This window comes from Eutrigla gurnardus (assembly GCF_963514095.1).
Source record: "Eutrigla gurnardus genome assembly, chromosome: 21".
In the NCBI taxonomy this organism is placed as follows: domain Eukaryota; kingdom Metazoa; phylum Chordata; class Actinopteri; order Perciformes; family Triglidae; genus Eutrigla; species Eutrigla gurnardus.
This window is the reverse complement of record NC_139932.1, coordinates 9,205,725-9,223,583: the sequence shown is the minus strand read 5'-3', so window position 1 is coordinate 9,223,583 and position 17,859 is coordinate 9,205,725. Positions and strand designations below refer to the sequence as shown.

General features: G+C 44.4%; 1 protein-coding gene across 5 annotated transcripts in view; it reads right to left on the bottom strand.

Annotated features, from left to right (window-relative positions):
• The window catches only part of anks1b (ankyrin repeat and sterile alpha motif domain containing 1B), a 163,511-nt gene extending 146,007 nt beyond the window's left edge, over positions 1–17,504 (bottom strand). The window contains exon 1 of one of the 5 annotated variants that reach the window (XM_084038697.1): positions 16,870–17,504. In XM_084038697.1, the coding sequence (XP_083894823.1) occupies positions 16,870–17,000 (131 nt within the window). In that variant the 5' untranslated portion in view covers positions 17,001–17,504. The remainder of the gene's footprint in view (positions 1–16,869) is intronic. The other 4 variants (XM_084038695.1, XM_084038693.1, XM_084038696.1 and 1 more) reach the window with 4 other exon arrangements.
• Positions 17,505–17,859: the final 355 nt, after the last annotated feature.

Sequence of the window (17,859 nt, the reverse complement as noted above, 5' to 3'; positions counted from 1 at the left end):
CAGTGCAACGGTCAGTGGGGGGGGGCAAAGGTCTCCAAAACCTGAACCCACAGACGTACTAAAGGACTCCATGCTATTCTGTTGAATTCTGCTGACTAGAATCATTTAGGTTTAGAAAATGAAGAAGAAAAGCAAAGTAATGCAGATCGTTACATAAGAGTCTTTCAAAGTGAACCGAAGACATTTAAAGTCAAATTAGCTCTAAAATGTCCTCAGTAAGTTTTTAAGGACTTTCTGTTTTTGTTCTTCACGTCGTTTACTAGAACTTTCATTTAAAGTTTGGTTATATGTCTCAGTAATATAATATAATCTAGACTACTGTGCATTTTGAAGTCATAAAACAAATAGTATAGAAAAATACTCATATGAGTGAGTAAAACTTGTTTATTTTCTGCAGAAAAATCCCATTGTTTTGTTTACTGAGGGAGCCGACGCCAACTTAAATATGTCCTCCCTGCAGTCATGGTCATGAATCATGCCTTGGAGGAACATTCCATCAGTGTACAGTATGTCAAAGGGACATGACAGGCTGTGACACAGAGCAGCGCGGCGGCGAGGCAGGGTGGCGCCCGCTGGGACCCGCCGGTGTCCGGTCGTGCCCCTGCCGGTGCCCTCCGCGGCAACGGCAGACGGTCAGATGTCCACTCGACCAGCGGAACACACCTCAGGAAGCGGAGCGTGGAGACCCGGGGCCGACTGCTCCTGCAGAGCCGAGGTGGCAGGTGACAGCTGGGTACGTGCGTGGTTACGGGTGTGCCTTTCTAAATGTGCGTGCGTCCGAGCCTGGGACGCGGCATCACACCGGGAAGAGCAACGGGGGGGGGGAGATGAGATCGAGCGAGAGAGGGAGAGAGAGTGACAGATCATTTGTGAAAGCTCCATTCATTTGTGAAAAAGGCCTGGATGCCAGTCACGATCAGCGTGTCTGCGGCGGCTGTCTGAGCAGCCTGGGAAACGGCAATGTGAGCTCCAGATTAGTCTAGAAGGAGAGCAACCGAGGGAGCATCACCGTAATGATGTTGTCATCTCTCCATCCCTCCGTCAGCCACGCCACATCTCTCTCTCTCTCTACCCTCGTCTATCAATATCAGCTGTTGCAGAGCCCGAGTATCCCCCCCCCCCCCCCTCCCCTAACAAGTCATTTCATCTCACGTCTTAATCTCAGCGGGTCTGAGATGGGTTCAACTGTCTCCGTCTCATTTCAATTTATTTTAAAGGACTTGCCGGTAAGAAGCGTTATTCGGGGACACGCAGGGAGCTCATCCTGCTGGATTGCAATGTGCTGATGATGGTGTTTCTTGATCATTTTAAGAACAACAGCGCAGCTAAATTGGAAACAAGCTGCTCAGACTCACCATGACAGTTCAGTACTTGTTGTTCTGTTTACAGGGCCAGCTGTTTCCCCCTGCTTCCAGCCGTAATGCTAAGCTAAGCATTTAGTAAACAGATCTTGAAGATGATTTGTCTAGTGGTCGACCGGTATGGGATATTTAGAGAGCAGGGATATATAATGCCGATATCATGTTTTTGTTGTTATCATGTTTTACGTTGCATCTCTGTGCACGTGATTAATGAAGAAACTTGTTTAGTTTTTTTTGCATCTGATAAAATACAACATTGTATTTATAATAACAACCAATCAGACACAGAATTGCTATAGGGGGCGGGACCAACTGATGCTACAGACCTATTACAGATCAGTGGTGGGACCTCATCTCCAATTAATTGGTCGACCACTAGAGTTGTCATTTTAACAAGAATTTCAATATCGGAATTTGAATTTTTCATTTTTCATAATATGTTTAAAAATGTAAATAGTATATTAAAACAATTTTTTAACATTGCAAATCATTGCATGATAAAAAATGGAAATGTGTAACGCCCTCATAATCAATAAAAAGCTTTTCACACCGACGACATTTCTACCCAAAGTCAACCCAAACACATACAAGGACACACGAGACAAGAAAACCAATCCTGGAAAACACACAAAGAGAGCAGCTTGTGTAAAGATGATCCTCACACACACACACACACACACACACACACACACACACACAAACACAAACACACACGCACACACACACACACCAGAGACAAACATCTCATATAAAAAATCATAAAACTGTCTTTGTGTGTGAGGGAGAGGAGACCCAAACTGGTATGGAAGAGAATAAAAGGATGAGGAGAAAGAGAGCTTTAGTCCGAAGCCAAGTCTCTGGATGCTGAAGAGAAAACATCTAAATGTGTGTGTGTGTGTGTGTGTTTTCTGGCTTTCCCATGGCTATTTACAGCCCAGTCAGACACTGGGGACTGTCTAGAGTTCACACACTGTGTGCACAAACATGACCGGGCGATACACACACTCAGAAACCCTGAATACCCTTCAGGCGTCGAAACCACGACACAAACACAGCGTGATTCATATGAAAAATATCAACTTTCTCATTAAATCACACTCCGGTGTATCAACAGGAGCTAAGCCACTCGTTTCTGTGACATGCCGACGGAAAGGCAGTCGAAGTCACCCAAGCAAATAATTCTACTCGACCGCATTACTGTCAGTCAAATGAAGCAGTTCTCCAGAGTGTTTTAATTGGCAGCTCAGCTACTCGGGTTTCAGGTACAGCTGGCATGTTTGTGTCCCAACTGCATATTATTATCAAATTCTACCGGGGTTCAAACTCACAAAAAAATACCAAATATTGCTATACAGAACCAAACCAAACCAAAGAAAGCTCCATTTTGAGTTTGGGTTTGCTTCACAACGTAAAGGAAAGAGTAAAAAAGAAAGTATGTACAGCTGAAGCAACATATTCATGGTATCAAAAAGCAGTTTTGCTCATACAGGAGTTGTGATGTCTGAAGGGACACTCAATGTTGCAGTTTGATTGGCATCTGTCAGCGGCTTCTGTCATTTCCTGTTTACTGTCGGCACAGAGCAACAACGGGCCGTCGACACTGCATAGCTACTATATATGTGTGTGTGTGTGTGTGTGTGTGTGTGTGTGTGTGTGTGTGTGATATGTGCATGTGACAAGGAGCGTATTTAAAGCTTTAGCACCGAAGATGAATCTCTGGGGTTCATCTAGCATTTATGGTGTTAAATGTTCAAATATCCTGCAGACAAATCATTTGTAATCCACTCAACACATGCAGATTCAGGGAAAATCACAATAAACGAGTGCAGAAACGTAACAAACGATTCTTACAGGAGTGAAAAGACTGACTACTGCACTGCAAAAAAAAAAAAAAAAACCTTACCTATAGCACTCTGATCATAGCACTGTTGTTCTTAAGGTATGTTTGCTGAACAGCTACTACTTTACTCAGATGAGAAAGATTGGAAAGTTCATGTTATTTAGATCATGACTTTTACTTGAATGGCATTATGATGACTAGTTTGTGAGGAAGTAACAAATATGAATACTTTGACAACTTTTTACTTTACTTCATACATTTTAAAACAAATATCTGCAGTAAATACTTTACTTTACTTTTAATAAATCACATTTTACCTTCATGGCTGGTTCAACCAAATGACAAAAAGTTGTCAATTATGCCGACATAAAATATATGAAGGCCAAGTTTACAATCCCTACAATGACTCATGACTATTTATCATGAACGTTGTAGAAATCTCTGAGATAAAACAATGTGCATCCTTAAACTTTATTGATCTAAGTCTATCTTAAATAAACTTGCATCTTTGTCCACATTTATTTAAAACCAGAGTTCAGTTTGGCCGACATCTTGTCTCTTCTTCTCTGATGCCTTTATTTGTTTGTCTCTTCCGTGTTGACTTGAGCTTTGCATGTGGAAGCGACAGCCCTCCTACTAACTCCAGATGTTGTGTGACTGTCGAGATGCACATTAATCTAGTGTGTCACGCTAGATTAATGTGAAACAAACTCACATCTGTAAAAATGAGGTGACGCTCACATTTATGCCAATCCAAAATAATAATTACTTTCATAAATAGACTTGATTGACAACTATAGACTATTTTATAGCTGATTTCTAGAAGAGCGTGTTGACAGAAGTGACCTTTTGTCCCATCCAGACGTTAGCCAGCTTGAATTATTGAGTTCAAACAAATGGAGCGAAGCCTGCGAGCTAGTTCAGGCGGACAACTGGAGCTGCTCCGTCATGTGACATACCTCATACTCCAATGATATTCTTCCTTCACATCCTCACTATTTGGCGGTCTATTTAAGCTACGACACTTCCCATCTCCCCCTTTCGGCTGTCAGTGCCAACGCTGCCACGTCAGTATTGCTGCTAACCCTCCACCTCCCCAGCATCCACCGGTAGGCTCCGGGGGGGTTAAGATATTTAGTCATCATCACTTCCCATCATCTCTATGTAATCACATATGGGGAGGGATGATGCCGGAGCCTAGAAGCCAAACTCAAACTATGTTTTGCTGCTACAATAAACATTCTAAACGTGAGCCGTGTGACTGAACGAGCAGCATCGTAACGTTGCAACAGCAGATTCAACTTCTCTTAACTTTCCGACTTTCCACCCAACGTGCGTCCGTAGTTGCTTGTTATAAACACAGATGCATTGTATTTAATTCATTGAAGGCTTGTTGGTGTTTTTAACATCTGGCGTTACTATGAGCAACCACGCTCGTTCTCTGAGCTTTATTTAACTTCCAGAGCATTGGAATACCAGCAAACATCTATATATGTGACGATGTAAAGTCCACCAGACCAAACAGTGAGAATACTGGAAATGAGTTGAGATCATTTCAAATACTTCAGTTGCTCCTGAAGGTCATTTTTGGGGTTTAACACAACAGGCTGCAACAATTCTGATTGATATTTGACACGTGAGGAGAAATGCTGTAAACTGTGATGTCAAGGACACAAAAGAAACCCCTAAATGCAGCAGGGCAACATGACAATGCAGATCTGAGAACGGGGCCGCCTGCCTGTCACAGTGACTCTCTCTCTCTCTCACACACACACACACACACACACACACACACACACACACACAGGAAACATATCGACAAAATGTCAGCCTCTGTTTTCTGACACATTTCAACAGGCAGACCTCACACACACACAACAAAACAACACAGCATTTTATAGAACCTGTACAGTTTGGGATTTCCTATCATGTCAATAAAGCTCCTTTGAATTGGAATTCAAATGAAGGAGACAGAAATAGACAGAGAGACAGCAGCAGCATGTAAGAGCTGCAGAAGAGGCCTGCTAGAAAATCCATAGCCTGCCTGTTATCAGGACGATAATTGGTTTTCCCCTCTATGCCCCTCCACCCCTCTCGCATCCTCCCTCTTCCTCATCCTCCTCCTCATTCTAGTATCTCTCTCCTCTACCCCTCTTTCTCTCTACACACACATTCCCAGACACAGCCATAGGTAACAAAGCTAGGCCGCATCTCGCTGTAAATACATCATTTTCCAGATTCAGCGTGTCGCATTTTGGATGTTTGCACCTGAAGGTCTCCCCAGACAACGAGCCGACACCACCATGGAGGAGGCTCAGTGGCATCGAACGCCCCACGCTGTTATTTCCGACGCACAAACATGCACGCCGCCACAAAGGCACCGCACACACACGCAGTCAGACACGCACGCATGATTGGCGTGAAGCGTGTAATCAGTGAATGGCCTGATTAGCGGGTTACACTACAGTGCAAGACAAAGAGAGATTCATTTACTCATCCACTTAAAAAAACTAAAAAAAAAAAAGGAGAGGGGGTGAAGGAGACATGGGGGAATAGCTGTAAAAAATAATGTTGGCTGTGTGGAGATGCCAGCAAGAAAGACAGACAGGCAGCAGACAGACGCAAGAAAAACGCTGCCAAATCCAGACAAAGAGGCGAGGTAGAAGAATGCACGGGCCAACAATAAAGTAATACAAGCGAGCAGAGCGGCAGGAAGAAGAGACAGACGAGGAGAGACACCGGAGGACACCAGGAAAGACGGGTCGGCGCAGACACACATGATCACACACACAAAGGGTTCGTGCGTAGGTTAAATCCCGCAAAGAGGGGCTCTGCTGTATTCACTAGTTGGAGATTCAGGAGTGCTTAGTCAGCAAAGCTCCAGTGTCTCCCTGTTAGATTGAGGGTGAGTCAGTCAGACGGAGGGGAAGAAAGTGCTTGTGAGGAATCTTTGTATTAACGCTTGTTTTGTGCTCGCCACGGTCAAAAGACAAGAGGGAAGTATCGGCTGAGAATACAGATACATATGGATTTTCTTTCAGCTGATAAGCCATAACTCCACATTTAAGGTTATTAAGCACACCTGAGGGTGAGGAAGGATTTACTATTCCACACCACGACCATCTAACTGACCATCAGTATTGTGAGAGGAATGTGGGCGGCCTATTATCACATCTTGGTACGGGTAAACACAGCCGGGGCGACGTAAAAATGGTGAATTTTCCCTTCAAATGTGTAAAATGTTACCTTTAAAGAAGTGCTTTCAACATTACCATAAAAAAAAAATTTAAAAACCATGCCTAAACTGCCAGAAGATATGACGGGAACACCAAATTCACAATGTGTGAACAGTCTGCAGATTGTTAATTGTATTTTCTAGAAGAAAAAACTTTTTTTTTATGCAAATGGACGTATTTTTTTAGAAGACAGAGTGGTCTAACAATCTAAAATATGTATGAAAAAGATGGACTAAATGGTTGAATTATGTTAAGAAAAATGAAAGTAAAAAGCATATCTTGTTCCATTTGCGTTTTCCTCACTTCATGACCTTGTATTATGTCTTTTATTCATTTTTTTAGCTCTACATAATAGATGAGGAACTTTTCTCAGATGTGAAGGAGGGAGGGGTGAGAGTGAGAAAAGTACAAAAAAGAGGGAAAGGTTGTGTGGGGGTTAGATTTTTAATTTGCAGATCTGTCCCTCGGGGTTGCCAGGTGTGTGAATGTGCATCATATGCAGCCTGAAGCCACAGACACACAACACCTTCAGCCCTCTCCATCATCCCTCCTCCACCAACACACCCTTTAAAAGTATTTTTCCAAACATGCTTTATGCCTTGGCTTTCCTTTTTTTGTCCTTTTGTTTTCAGGATGACGGAGACCATCACTCCCTCTCTGGAATACAATTTATTTAAATTGTAGCTGGAACAAAATGTCCAAAGGGGGATAAAAGACCCCCCTCCTCCTCCCTCCCTTCTGTTTCCAATCTTAGCAAAGGTCCAAATAATGCACCACAGGCGAGTCCGATCATGACTAAGAAAAGTAGTTTTTGGATCCTGATTTGCCTTCCATCAGTCAAAAGAGTCTCGCACTTAACCGTCATGCATAAAACAATCGGCAGGATAATTCATACCCAGCTGCTTTCTGAAACTCGCTGCTTGTCGGGGATAAGTGAATTCTGAATTCGGGAGTAGGGGGAAAGTAAAATGAGCGCTCGGTGACTGATATGTTCTCAATTTTTCATTCAGGAGTTTGGGGGCAGATGAATATTTGATAACTTTTTGGGGGAAAAAAAGAGTCATTCATCACGTAGAGCACGTTGACCGGAGGAGGAGGGGAGGAGGAGGGGGGGGTTAAGGCAAGACAGAGTCATGGAAAGCGTCCAGTTATTGTGGCTCATTATCAGGAAGATGGAGTGCGCTGGTGATGGAGTTTGAATCGTACGGGACGAGAGGCTCCATCTGCAGTCGTGGGGTTTAAGTCACAGATATTGAGCCTTAAAAGTTTTTCCCATCCAGAAACTAATATAACTTTTTGAATTTGCAGGTCAACCTCTTGGACAAACTTCTCTACCTGGAATGGATGAAAGTGAAGCCGCGTTGCAGGAGCACGTGTTCATCTCAAACAGCCGACGTATACTTGAGAATGTCCAGCTTTCTTTAAAAACACAACTTGCTTTTATGATGTCAACAAAGCAGCCACCGATCACGACGCCTAATAACCCAACGACAACATTGAGACATGGACTGTTTATGTCTGAATGCAGCTTGTGATGCTAAAAATATGTAGCACATATTATTATCACAGACTCCCGTGAGACGGGGACCGTGACGGAAAATGACGTCAAGAGGCAATCTGTTGGTATCGGCGAGGCCTGCTGGGAAATGTGCATCCCGTAAAGAGGCTGTCGGCTCGAGGTAATTTACTTCCTGGTTGCTCCGCACGCGCTCCCTCCGCGTCAGCGACGAGGAGACGACGAGTGGGGAATCAATCACGGAGGGAATTAAAGAGGCCTGGCTGGGTATCTCACACACACACACACACACACACACACTATAAACCTCCGCTGTGTCACTCATTCAGGTAAAGACCATTGTTATCCACACACCTGGTGACAAATTACACCTGAAAGCAGCCATATGTCAGGATAACACTTACGCAGTCTGAATTTTAATATTCATACGGAGTCTCTTTGTGACGGGGGGGTTCAAATACACACTTATCTGAGGTTATTAGCTGTGTGTGTGTGTGTGTGTGTGTGTGTGTGTGTGTGTGTGTGTGTGTGTGTGTGTGTGTGTGTGTGTGTGTGTGTGTGTGAGACAAAGAGATAGAGGCTGCATATTTGTGAAGATGAGAGCATTTCTGCAGCTTTTTTGTCAATGAATGTATTAAACTGCAGTGTTTGAAAAAATCTCTCCCCCTTCACAGCGTCGGTCTCACTCCGCAGTCTCGTCTCACTCCGCCGTCTCGTCTCACATGTCTCTTTCCCGCCTGCTGATGTGTATGTGCGTTGCACGGTTATGCCTCTTTTGATGTTTCTATGCAGGCGGGCTGGTTCAGAGGAGACACTGCGCCAGCTGTGGGGAAGGGGGGCGGTGTTCGTGCTACACCTCTCACGTCAAAAGTCATGAATCTGCTGCTTTAACTGCCTCGATTCTCCCCCTGGAGGATTTCAACAAACCACAGACAAACAACCCCAGACCAGAAGTGGTGAAAGTGTCAACACTATTAAAAAAGGGAGCGGGATGAGAATAAGTCACTTTCAAGAAAACCCCGAATGAACCGACTAAAACATTGTCGCACATTGTCGCTTCTTTTCTTTCCCATTTAAACAGAATGCAACAACATTTTGTCTTGTCATGTGCCAGAACTGGGTCTAAAAAAAGCTGCTGTTTTTTTTATTCTTAATCAGCCTAATTGGTTCTCCAGATGTCAAAAGTTGAACTCAATGAGATGTATAAATGCTGTATAAAGTGAGTTTGTGAGAGAGAAAAAGGTCCGAAATTAAAGATACTGGATTTGGGCACAAAACACAGTCTCGTCCGTTTCATTTAAAAGCACCTCAGCATTGCACCTCAAACACTCACATAACCCAAACACCATGAAACACACTCACTTACATGCACAACTTCCCCCCGATGCCTTCCAGCGCAGCCCTTGCCCTCACCGCATAATGACATTAGCATTTCTAGCCCTCTTCTCTCCACATCTTATCTACTTCAAAAGCGGCGCTTCATTAACTACCGCCATCTATCAGAGAGCGGAGAGCCTGCAGGAATGTGTGTGTGTGTGTGTGTGTGTGTGTGTGGTGTTATGTGGGGTCACAGACTTGTAGATTAGTGTGACAGACTGGACGTCACACCTCCTCTCTCTCCGTCCTCTGGCGGCACATCGCCTTGGTGTCTCCTCCACTCAGTGTCAACGTGTTCGCCACACGACCAGAACAGGAAGTGTGCCAGATCGACTCACGTCGAGGCAAACAAAGGGGAAAGTCATAAGAGAATTAAATTAACGCGAAATTTCCCAGCAACGCTCTCCTGGTAATGGATTTAGCAAATGACCAGTGAGAATTAGTCTTTTATGCAACAGGCCACGACTCGGCAGTGAGCTGCAATTGTTCTAAAGTGTCGTTATGATAATGTTCATTCAGTCAAAAAGAGCTGATGAAGAAGTCAAATGTTCAAGAAGTCTTTTGTTTGCACACTGTATTGTATGCACTTATGTCTGTCCATGTATTATATGTATTTTTATGAGGCAGCAAATCTCCCTCAGGACAAATAAACAAACCTTGAACACTGAAGTGCTTTATAGCAGTGTGTTTACTTATGTAATATATCATTCATACTTATAGATTAACTGCATCCGGTCCAGTGCTTTTCAGCTCCTCACATTCATGTCTACAGTGAAGTATGTGTTATGCTGTTCGGTGTATGATTACAAATAGGAAAATGGACTTATGACTTATATATGGCGAGGTTGGAGGATGACAAATAAACAACAAACGCTATTTAAATCCACGTTTTCCACCTTTTAAATGCCAAATGAAGTATGTTTAGGTTATAGAAAGTCCTGTGGGAAACATAAGCAATTCGTTGGATGATGATCATTTGTCAGATGGTGAGATGAGCCTATTGATTATCTTTGGGATGATAATTCACCTCTTTAATCGATCTCTGCTCAACTCTGAACGCTAATGTACCGAATGTATAGATTTATTTGTTGCTAGCTAATTACTGTGTGTGTGTGTGTGTGTGTGTGTGTGTGTGTGTGTGTGTGTGTGTGTGTGTGACTGAGTTTTCCTCATGTTATTATTATTACTTATAAATCTGACAGTTCTACAATTATGATACGGTGTCATGATTGCTACAAAGTAAGAAAGTATGAATCTGTTATTGGTGAAGCCATCGGAGTGAAACTGGTGAAGCTAAACTACGCTAATGTGACTGTTCAACATTATAAAACTGCTCCCAGAGAGATAAATATATTTCCTTTGTCTACATTTGTGATTCTTTACATTGAATAATCCCCACCTGGAGGTCGTTGCTTCGTGACATTTTTATTCTCCACTACATAACTCCCTTTTCCCGGGACATCACCGATAATATATTCCTCGTCTGATAGGACGGGACCTGACCAACGCTAATAAATCTCAGGCTGTGGTTGGAGGGGGGGAAGCAGTTCTCCGAGGAGCTGCGGATTCCCCGAATTCCCCATTTGCCACCGTCAACCAACACGTGGCATGATGGGTAAAAGATGCTCCCACGTGGCGATAACAGATGTAACGCAGAGTGGGTGAGGGAAGGAGAGACAGGAGGGAGGAGGGGGGAGGTTTTTTTATTTATCTTTTTGATAAGGTAGAGGGCGGTGAGGAGCAGAGGGAGGAGGGAACGATAAAGAGCGACAGCAGGGAGGCTGGATCATCCGTCTCTGGAGACGAGTAGAGGGAGGAGAGAGACACTGTGGAGTGAAGTGAGGGATGGAGAGACCAAGAGAGAGAGAGAGAGAGACAGAGAGAGAGAGATTGAATCCAGGGCACCAGATGGAGAGAGAGAGAAAAAAGAAGAGGGTTTAGTGTGAGACCAAAAAAAAACAACAAAGATTTAGATTGAGGAAGGAACAAAGAGGCAGAGGCTTAGGGAGAGAGAGAGAGAGAGAGAGAGGGAGAGTTTGTGTTGGTCTTGGCGACTATGAAGGTCTCCGCTTCTTGGCAGGATGCTGCAGCAGAGCTTGGCCCGGACCCTAATGGAGATGTAAGAAGCCTCTGAGTTTGATCACACACACACACACACACACACACACACGTACACACTTTCACACCTTCCTCCCCTTTCGATCACTGTGGCTCCAGACAAACTCAATCCACTGACGCCACTGTTGAACCCAAATTAAAGCAAAAGGTTCACTCATTGGCTCCTCCATCTATCCAAAAAAATATTCAGGCTTTATAAACTGTGTTATAATGTTTTAAAAAAACGATTCACTACTGAACGCTGTTTACTGTAAACAACGGGATGCTGAATGTTTGGAGACATAACACCCTCTCCCAACTTTTTTTTGTCATTATGAGTTCATTCAGTGAGAGTTTTCATAAAAGCATTGCAGTCAATCACAATAGAGCTGCAACAAGCAAGCATTTCCTCATCAACAATCAATTATTATGTATATAAAATGTCAGAAAATTGTAGAAAAATGTCCATCATGTCATTCTTAACAAGGACCAAGGCGTCATACTCACATGACAGCAAATGATCAGAGTGTATATATATATATATATATATATATATATATATATATATACACAAACCAACTTTATGCACTTATAACTAACTGCTCAGTGCTCACCATAATATCCCACACACATGCAAAAACACACACACACACTGTGGTTATGCAAGGACGGTGGTTATGTCACACAGTTGGACTCACAAAAACACACACACACACACACACACACACACACACACACACAGAGATGCAGCCTGCCAGACTTGGTTTTTGGTCGTCCGATTTCCGGAGCTGAAGTCTTGCGGCCGTGAAACAACTTGAGAAAACTAAACCGGGTTCTGCGGGTTTCTTTTTTTTGTCCGCTGTTCATCCTCATTGGACGACACTGAAACCTGTCACTTCACCGCACACACACACACACACACACACATTAAACACACACAATCACTGAGAGAGTCTCACACTGCGAGCTACAAAAGGCGAGCAGGGGAAGACATCAGGAAGTAACCGTCGGAGAGAGAGCCCGTGAGGATGCCAATTAAAGAGGAGAGTCCATACTCAAGTGTGTGTTTGGGTGTGTGTCTCCTCTGGGAGTCACTTCACTCCACTTAAAAGGTTGTTTGTTTGCAAAGGAGGAGCGAGGCAAACACACCTAGACCGACTGTCATCATACATCCATCTCCACTTTCAATATTGGTCTGGAAGTAAAGCAGCTGAGAAGTTGCATGTGATGCATACAGAACATGGATCTTATAGAGTATCCCACAGTGTGTTAAATCCTTTCCAAATGTGTTACTATGGTTAAAAATGTGGTTTTTAAAAGGCGTTGGAGGAGATAGTTTATGACTTTCTTTCAGAATTCTTCAGTCCTCATGCTGACAGCTGATAATATGGCAAGCCTACTTCTCTTTTTACAAAGGATTATTGGGGAACCAACAACAAGCGGCTTCAATCATTCCCTACCATATAAACAGTTTATTATCTGAGAGAGGAAATGATGTGCGTGAAAAGAAGAACAGAAACTCACGGACACAACTAAAGGACAGTAAACACAACGTAAACCACAGCGGTGGCGACCCACAAACAATAAACCACAGGCTTTTGGCCACTTGTTGCAGGCGGTGGTGCACCTCAGGGAACATGCTCAAATTTGTTGCAAGAAGTTTGTAAATGCCACTTCTGAATCGACTCATCGGTCAATTTCTTGAGATGATGATCATATTCTTTGTCATGCTGACTAATTTCCAAGAAACCTAGGGGCACGATTCTGGTAAACACAGGATGTGTGACCTGATGGTTTCTGGAGAAACTTACAGATCTGTCGACTCAATCAACGAATCCATCAAGAGACAAAATCCTATGAGTCAACTAAGCATTTCTTTGGTCCAACAGAGTCCAACTCAATGTAAAAAGAAATAAAAAGACAGATAAAGCAGCAGCGCCAGTAAAGGCCTGAGTCATCAGGTATCGGCCAGATGTCACTGATCCATATCAGATACAGCTTCTTCCTCAATGTCATTATGAAACCGTTTGAGTAACATTCATTCAGTCACAGCGAGTCTCTATAAACCGAAGTTCAGATTTCAGATGATGGGAACAGAGAGCACTGGTTTTGGATGGGCACCAGAGATGAGGTCTTGGAATCGATGCATCTCTAGTAAAATACCAAATCCATCATAAAACTGAAGCGGCATTGAAATACCAGTAAATAAGACACAAACAAATATAACAAATGAGTCAAAGCAGAGCATCTGTTTGAGTTGCAATGCATTCTGGTCTATGAAAGCTCCTGTTTGTGGGGAAATGTCTACCTCTGGTTCTTTCTTGGATGACGATTGTTCTCTTGAGAGTTTTTCTGGGATACATCCCAGTACGTCATCTCCATTTGCCGGGTGAAATCATCCCCAGGCCCCTGACTAATAGCTGGATGAGTGGGTGACCATGTCAGTTCAATTTGGGGGGGGGTCTGTCTTTCCAGCAAATCTACCAGGCCATCTACCAGAGATATTAAACAGCAATGAGATCATCCAGTATTGATTTAGTACCGCGCACCATAACACCAAACTGCAGCCGGGGGATCGTCTTCTCTACTTCCTGTGCATGTGTGTGTGTCTAAAGTGTGTGTGTGTGTTCATATCCCAATGGGCAGTTTTAGTGTGATTCTTTCAGCAAATAGACGGACCTCATGACTTAGGAATGCTATGAATGGCTCAGAGGCCTTAAGATGGGAAACTATGCATCGAATCCCGGAGATCATTCCCATAACATTAGGCTGCACACACTCCTCCGCTGTGACCCCCTCTGCTTACTCACTCATCCGCTGCAGCACAAACAGCTCTCTATTATGGGGGTGCGTCCCACAACCGGACGCACATGAACACGCGCAAAACAGATGTTCACATGTGTGCGTTTGGCCCACCCAATGTTTTACGGACATCTCCTGACGGGCCGATGCCTTGAGCCGATCAAAGCCAAGTAACCCATAATGCATCTCTCTGACCTCAGCTTCTCCCTCCGCGTCAATCTACTTTTAATGTTTTGGATTCCTCAAGAGAAAAAGAAAAAGTTGATCCAGTTAATTTATCTAAAAGCTGCATTTCTCCCAACATGTCCCCTTGCTGTGACATTCTTTCATCTCCTCAGCGAGCTTCAAATTAATTTGGCTTTCTGTAAATAATCGCCGTCCTTCAATGAATTCAATTAAATCCTAATTTGCTAAGTAAACACACGACGTGACAGTGTTTGCATTTTTGGGATGTGGGAGAGGAGATACGTACAGTAACGAGTGTATTCCCCCTGAAGTCCCTTTAATCAACACAAATTCATGGTGTGAAGGACAAACAAATCAGAAAACCTTTCAACTTTTAAATCAAGTTTTGAGTAATTTTTTTGTTTTTTTACTTTTTCTTTTGATTGGGAACCATCTCCATGACAACTAAACAAACTCCATCCCCTGATAAAGACAATGAGATGTGCCTGAAAGCAGTCATTTGTGTGCAACTGCTGTCGCCATGGTTACTAATGCACCTTCAAGCTAAAAAAAACCCTGCAGATAATGACAATAAATTATAATAAACGAGGCTAAAAGTCTGCAGCGATGTTTTGGGCTAATAAGAAATGCTAACACGCTCAAAGTTACAATGCTAACACGCTAACGCTTCGCAGGTAATGAACCTCGTACAACGCCTTAGCTTAGCGTGTCAGCATGCTAACATTTTATTATTAGCACAAAATAAAAGAACGCTGTTTGTGTGCAAGCCTACTTCTCTTTTTATAAAAGATTACGGGGGAACAATTAAAAAATGTGTTGTGAAAATGTGAAGTGACTTCAATTATTCCTTCCCGCTTAAACTATTTATCGTCTCAGGGAAGAGACTCTGTGCAGAAAGAAGAAGCAGAAACACACGGACATGACTAAGCAAAACGCAACGTGAACCGCAGCTGCCATGAGCGACGGCGACCCACACAAACAATAAACCGCAGGCTCTTGACCACTTGTTGCAGGCGCTGGAGAACTTGCATAACAAAGGCTGCAGAAGTGATCATCAGCTGCTGTAATGACGTAAAAGAGGCATTTGTGTAATCGCTGCTGTGCTGTGTTTTTCTGGCCTCTTTGCAAGTTTGCAAAACACTTTTTCTCTAAAAGGGAGAAGATCCTGATCAGAAACCAACTTCAAATCCAATCTTTGAGTGAAACCAGCTTCATTTCTCATCTTTGCAGGAGACCCCGGTTTATGAAGCATCCGGTTGGCATCCTCCCTGCCACCTCAGCCCACGGCCGTGAGACAGGCTCCGGGGCCCCGAGGCGAAACTCCTCCCCGGACGCCCCCCGTCTTTGATCTCCTAATCACCTGGCTCAGCCTCGGCCTCAGCAGAGAGAGGGCGAGGCTGCAGGGGCGGGAGGAGTGGACAATAATAACCGCAGCAGTTGTTCTCGCCGCAAAAGACTGAAGCCCTTTTGTGCTTTGAGTTCAGACAGAAAAGGAAGCCGGCTAACTCCTGGGAAGATCTCTGATGTTTATTATGAACAGCAGCGTGCAGCCACGTCATTGGACACTAACTAAATAATGGGAAGGGGAACTGGGTATTTTCATAGGAACACTGACTCATGGGTCAGGGGTTCAAGGTGATGGGGTGAACTGTGAGGAAATCAAACATTTTGCCACCACAACCAACAACATTCCCTCACTTTGCATCCCTTTTCTTGGGAATTGATGATGCAAGCGACTGCACGGCTCAGAAAGCATCTGATCCACGTCACCTTTTCAGGAAATCCCTGTTTGTTTATCGTTTGTCTTTCTGGCACAAAGAAGCACATGCATGTGGAGGTGTTTAACGTAAGGACAGGAAGGTATGTCGCTTCTCGTGACCCCTCTGCACATAAAGTCCCACAGGAAAAATCAAAGCGTAAACACACACTAGACCCGTCTACAGATGCACCCATCACCCGAGCATCGCCCTCTGTCGTCTTCGTCTTCGAGAAATCTACATTTTGACAGCTGTCAGAGTGGAGAAGCTGAAGGTACTGTCTGTTCTTTTGTGCTCAGCCAGCAGTGGCTCCTAAAAACCCATCCCAGCACCCAGACAGGACATGGGGGGGGGAGCTTTAATACAATCTGTCAGAGATGCAGTGCGTTGCCTTATGTGTGTTTAGCCCGGAGCCTGCAGCAATTCTATCCACCTGAAAGTGCTTTTGGCTTCACATAACTGTCTTGACTTTGCATCACATTATGAGGACTTCCTCTTCTTTCTTTTCCTCTCCTGTGTCAGCAGCACTCCTACAACGCCTCATATCAGGTTTTATCTCAGGGACCATAGTGTGCTGTTACTAAAGATAAATGATGCCTAATTTTGCAGCATGGGAACCCTCCCCATACCAGGATTCCCCGTGCAGCACCCCCGGGACTCCCCGGACACTTTAACGGTGATGAGAGCGGCTTCTTACCTCAGTAGATTGGGCAAAGGGATGGAGCCGGAGCTTGACCCCAGGATCCCCTTCTTCCCACTCAACAATTTCTCCACCACGGCGACGTTCCCAGTCCGGGCGGCTTCCAGCAGCTCGTGCTCCTTCCCCATCCCGGACACAAGTTGACAACGACGGGGTGATGAAAATCCAACAAATCTCCCATATATATGTATATATCCCAGGTGCCTCCTGCTTCCTTCCCTCACTGTCTGGAGTGGGGAAGCATCTGAAAGGATTCCTCTCGCTGCATGCTGCCGCTGCTGGCGAAAATAGGTGTTATCGATGCCGCAAAGCAGGTTTGACGTGCACCCGCTCCCCTGGCGCCTTATAACCTCAGTCCATCCACACGGCTCCGCAGCGCACTCTCGGATTAGTCCGCTAGACGCGCACGGCTCCCCGGTGTAAGCTCAGTGCAAACAGGCGCAGCGGGGGGAGACCGGGGACTCCGGAGCGAATCCCTCCAAGTGTAGTAAAGAGTCACACTGGTTAAGAGAGAAAACTCCGTCTCTGTCCGGAGAGAAGCTGCTGTCGGGGCCGAAGCTCCAGCTGGTAGCAGGCGGGAGGCGGAACCCTGTTTACCCCCACGAGAAGCTCTCCGGTCCCGCTGTGCTCTCTCCACCTCTCGACTCCCAACCATCCGCACTGACCGGCGCCGCTCTGAGTGAGACACAGGTGTCAAGCCAGCGGTTAGTTAGCTGCTCACTTCCTGGTGCAGCTTTCAAAATAAAAACGTTCACTCGACGACGTGCTCAAACTTGACCAACTGACCTCAGACGGTAAACACAAAAGAATATGTAGCAACATGTATGTAGTGTATGCGTCTTCCTTTTATTTTATTTTATGAAATTGATTGTGCCATTTAAATTTAACTGCATATGCCAGTTGACTACAGGTAGCTAAAACGATACAAATCAAACGTCAAATACATAATTACATAATTAAAATCTGTGTGTGGGCTGAATAACCTGC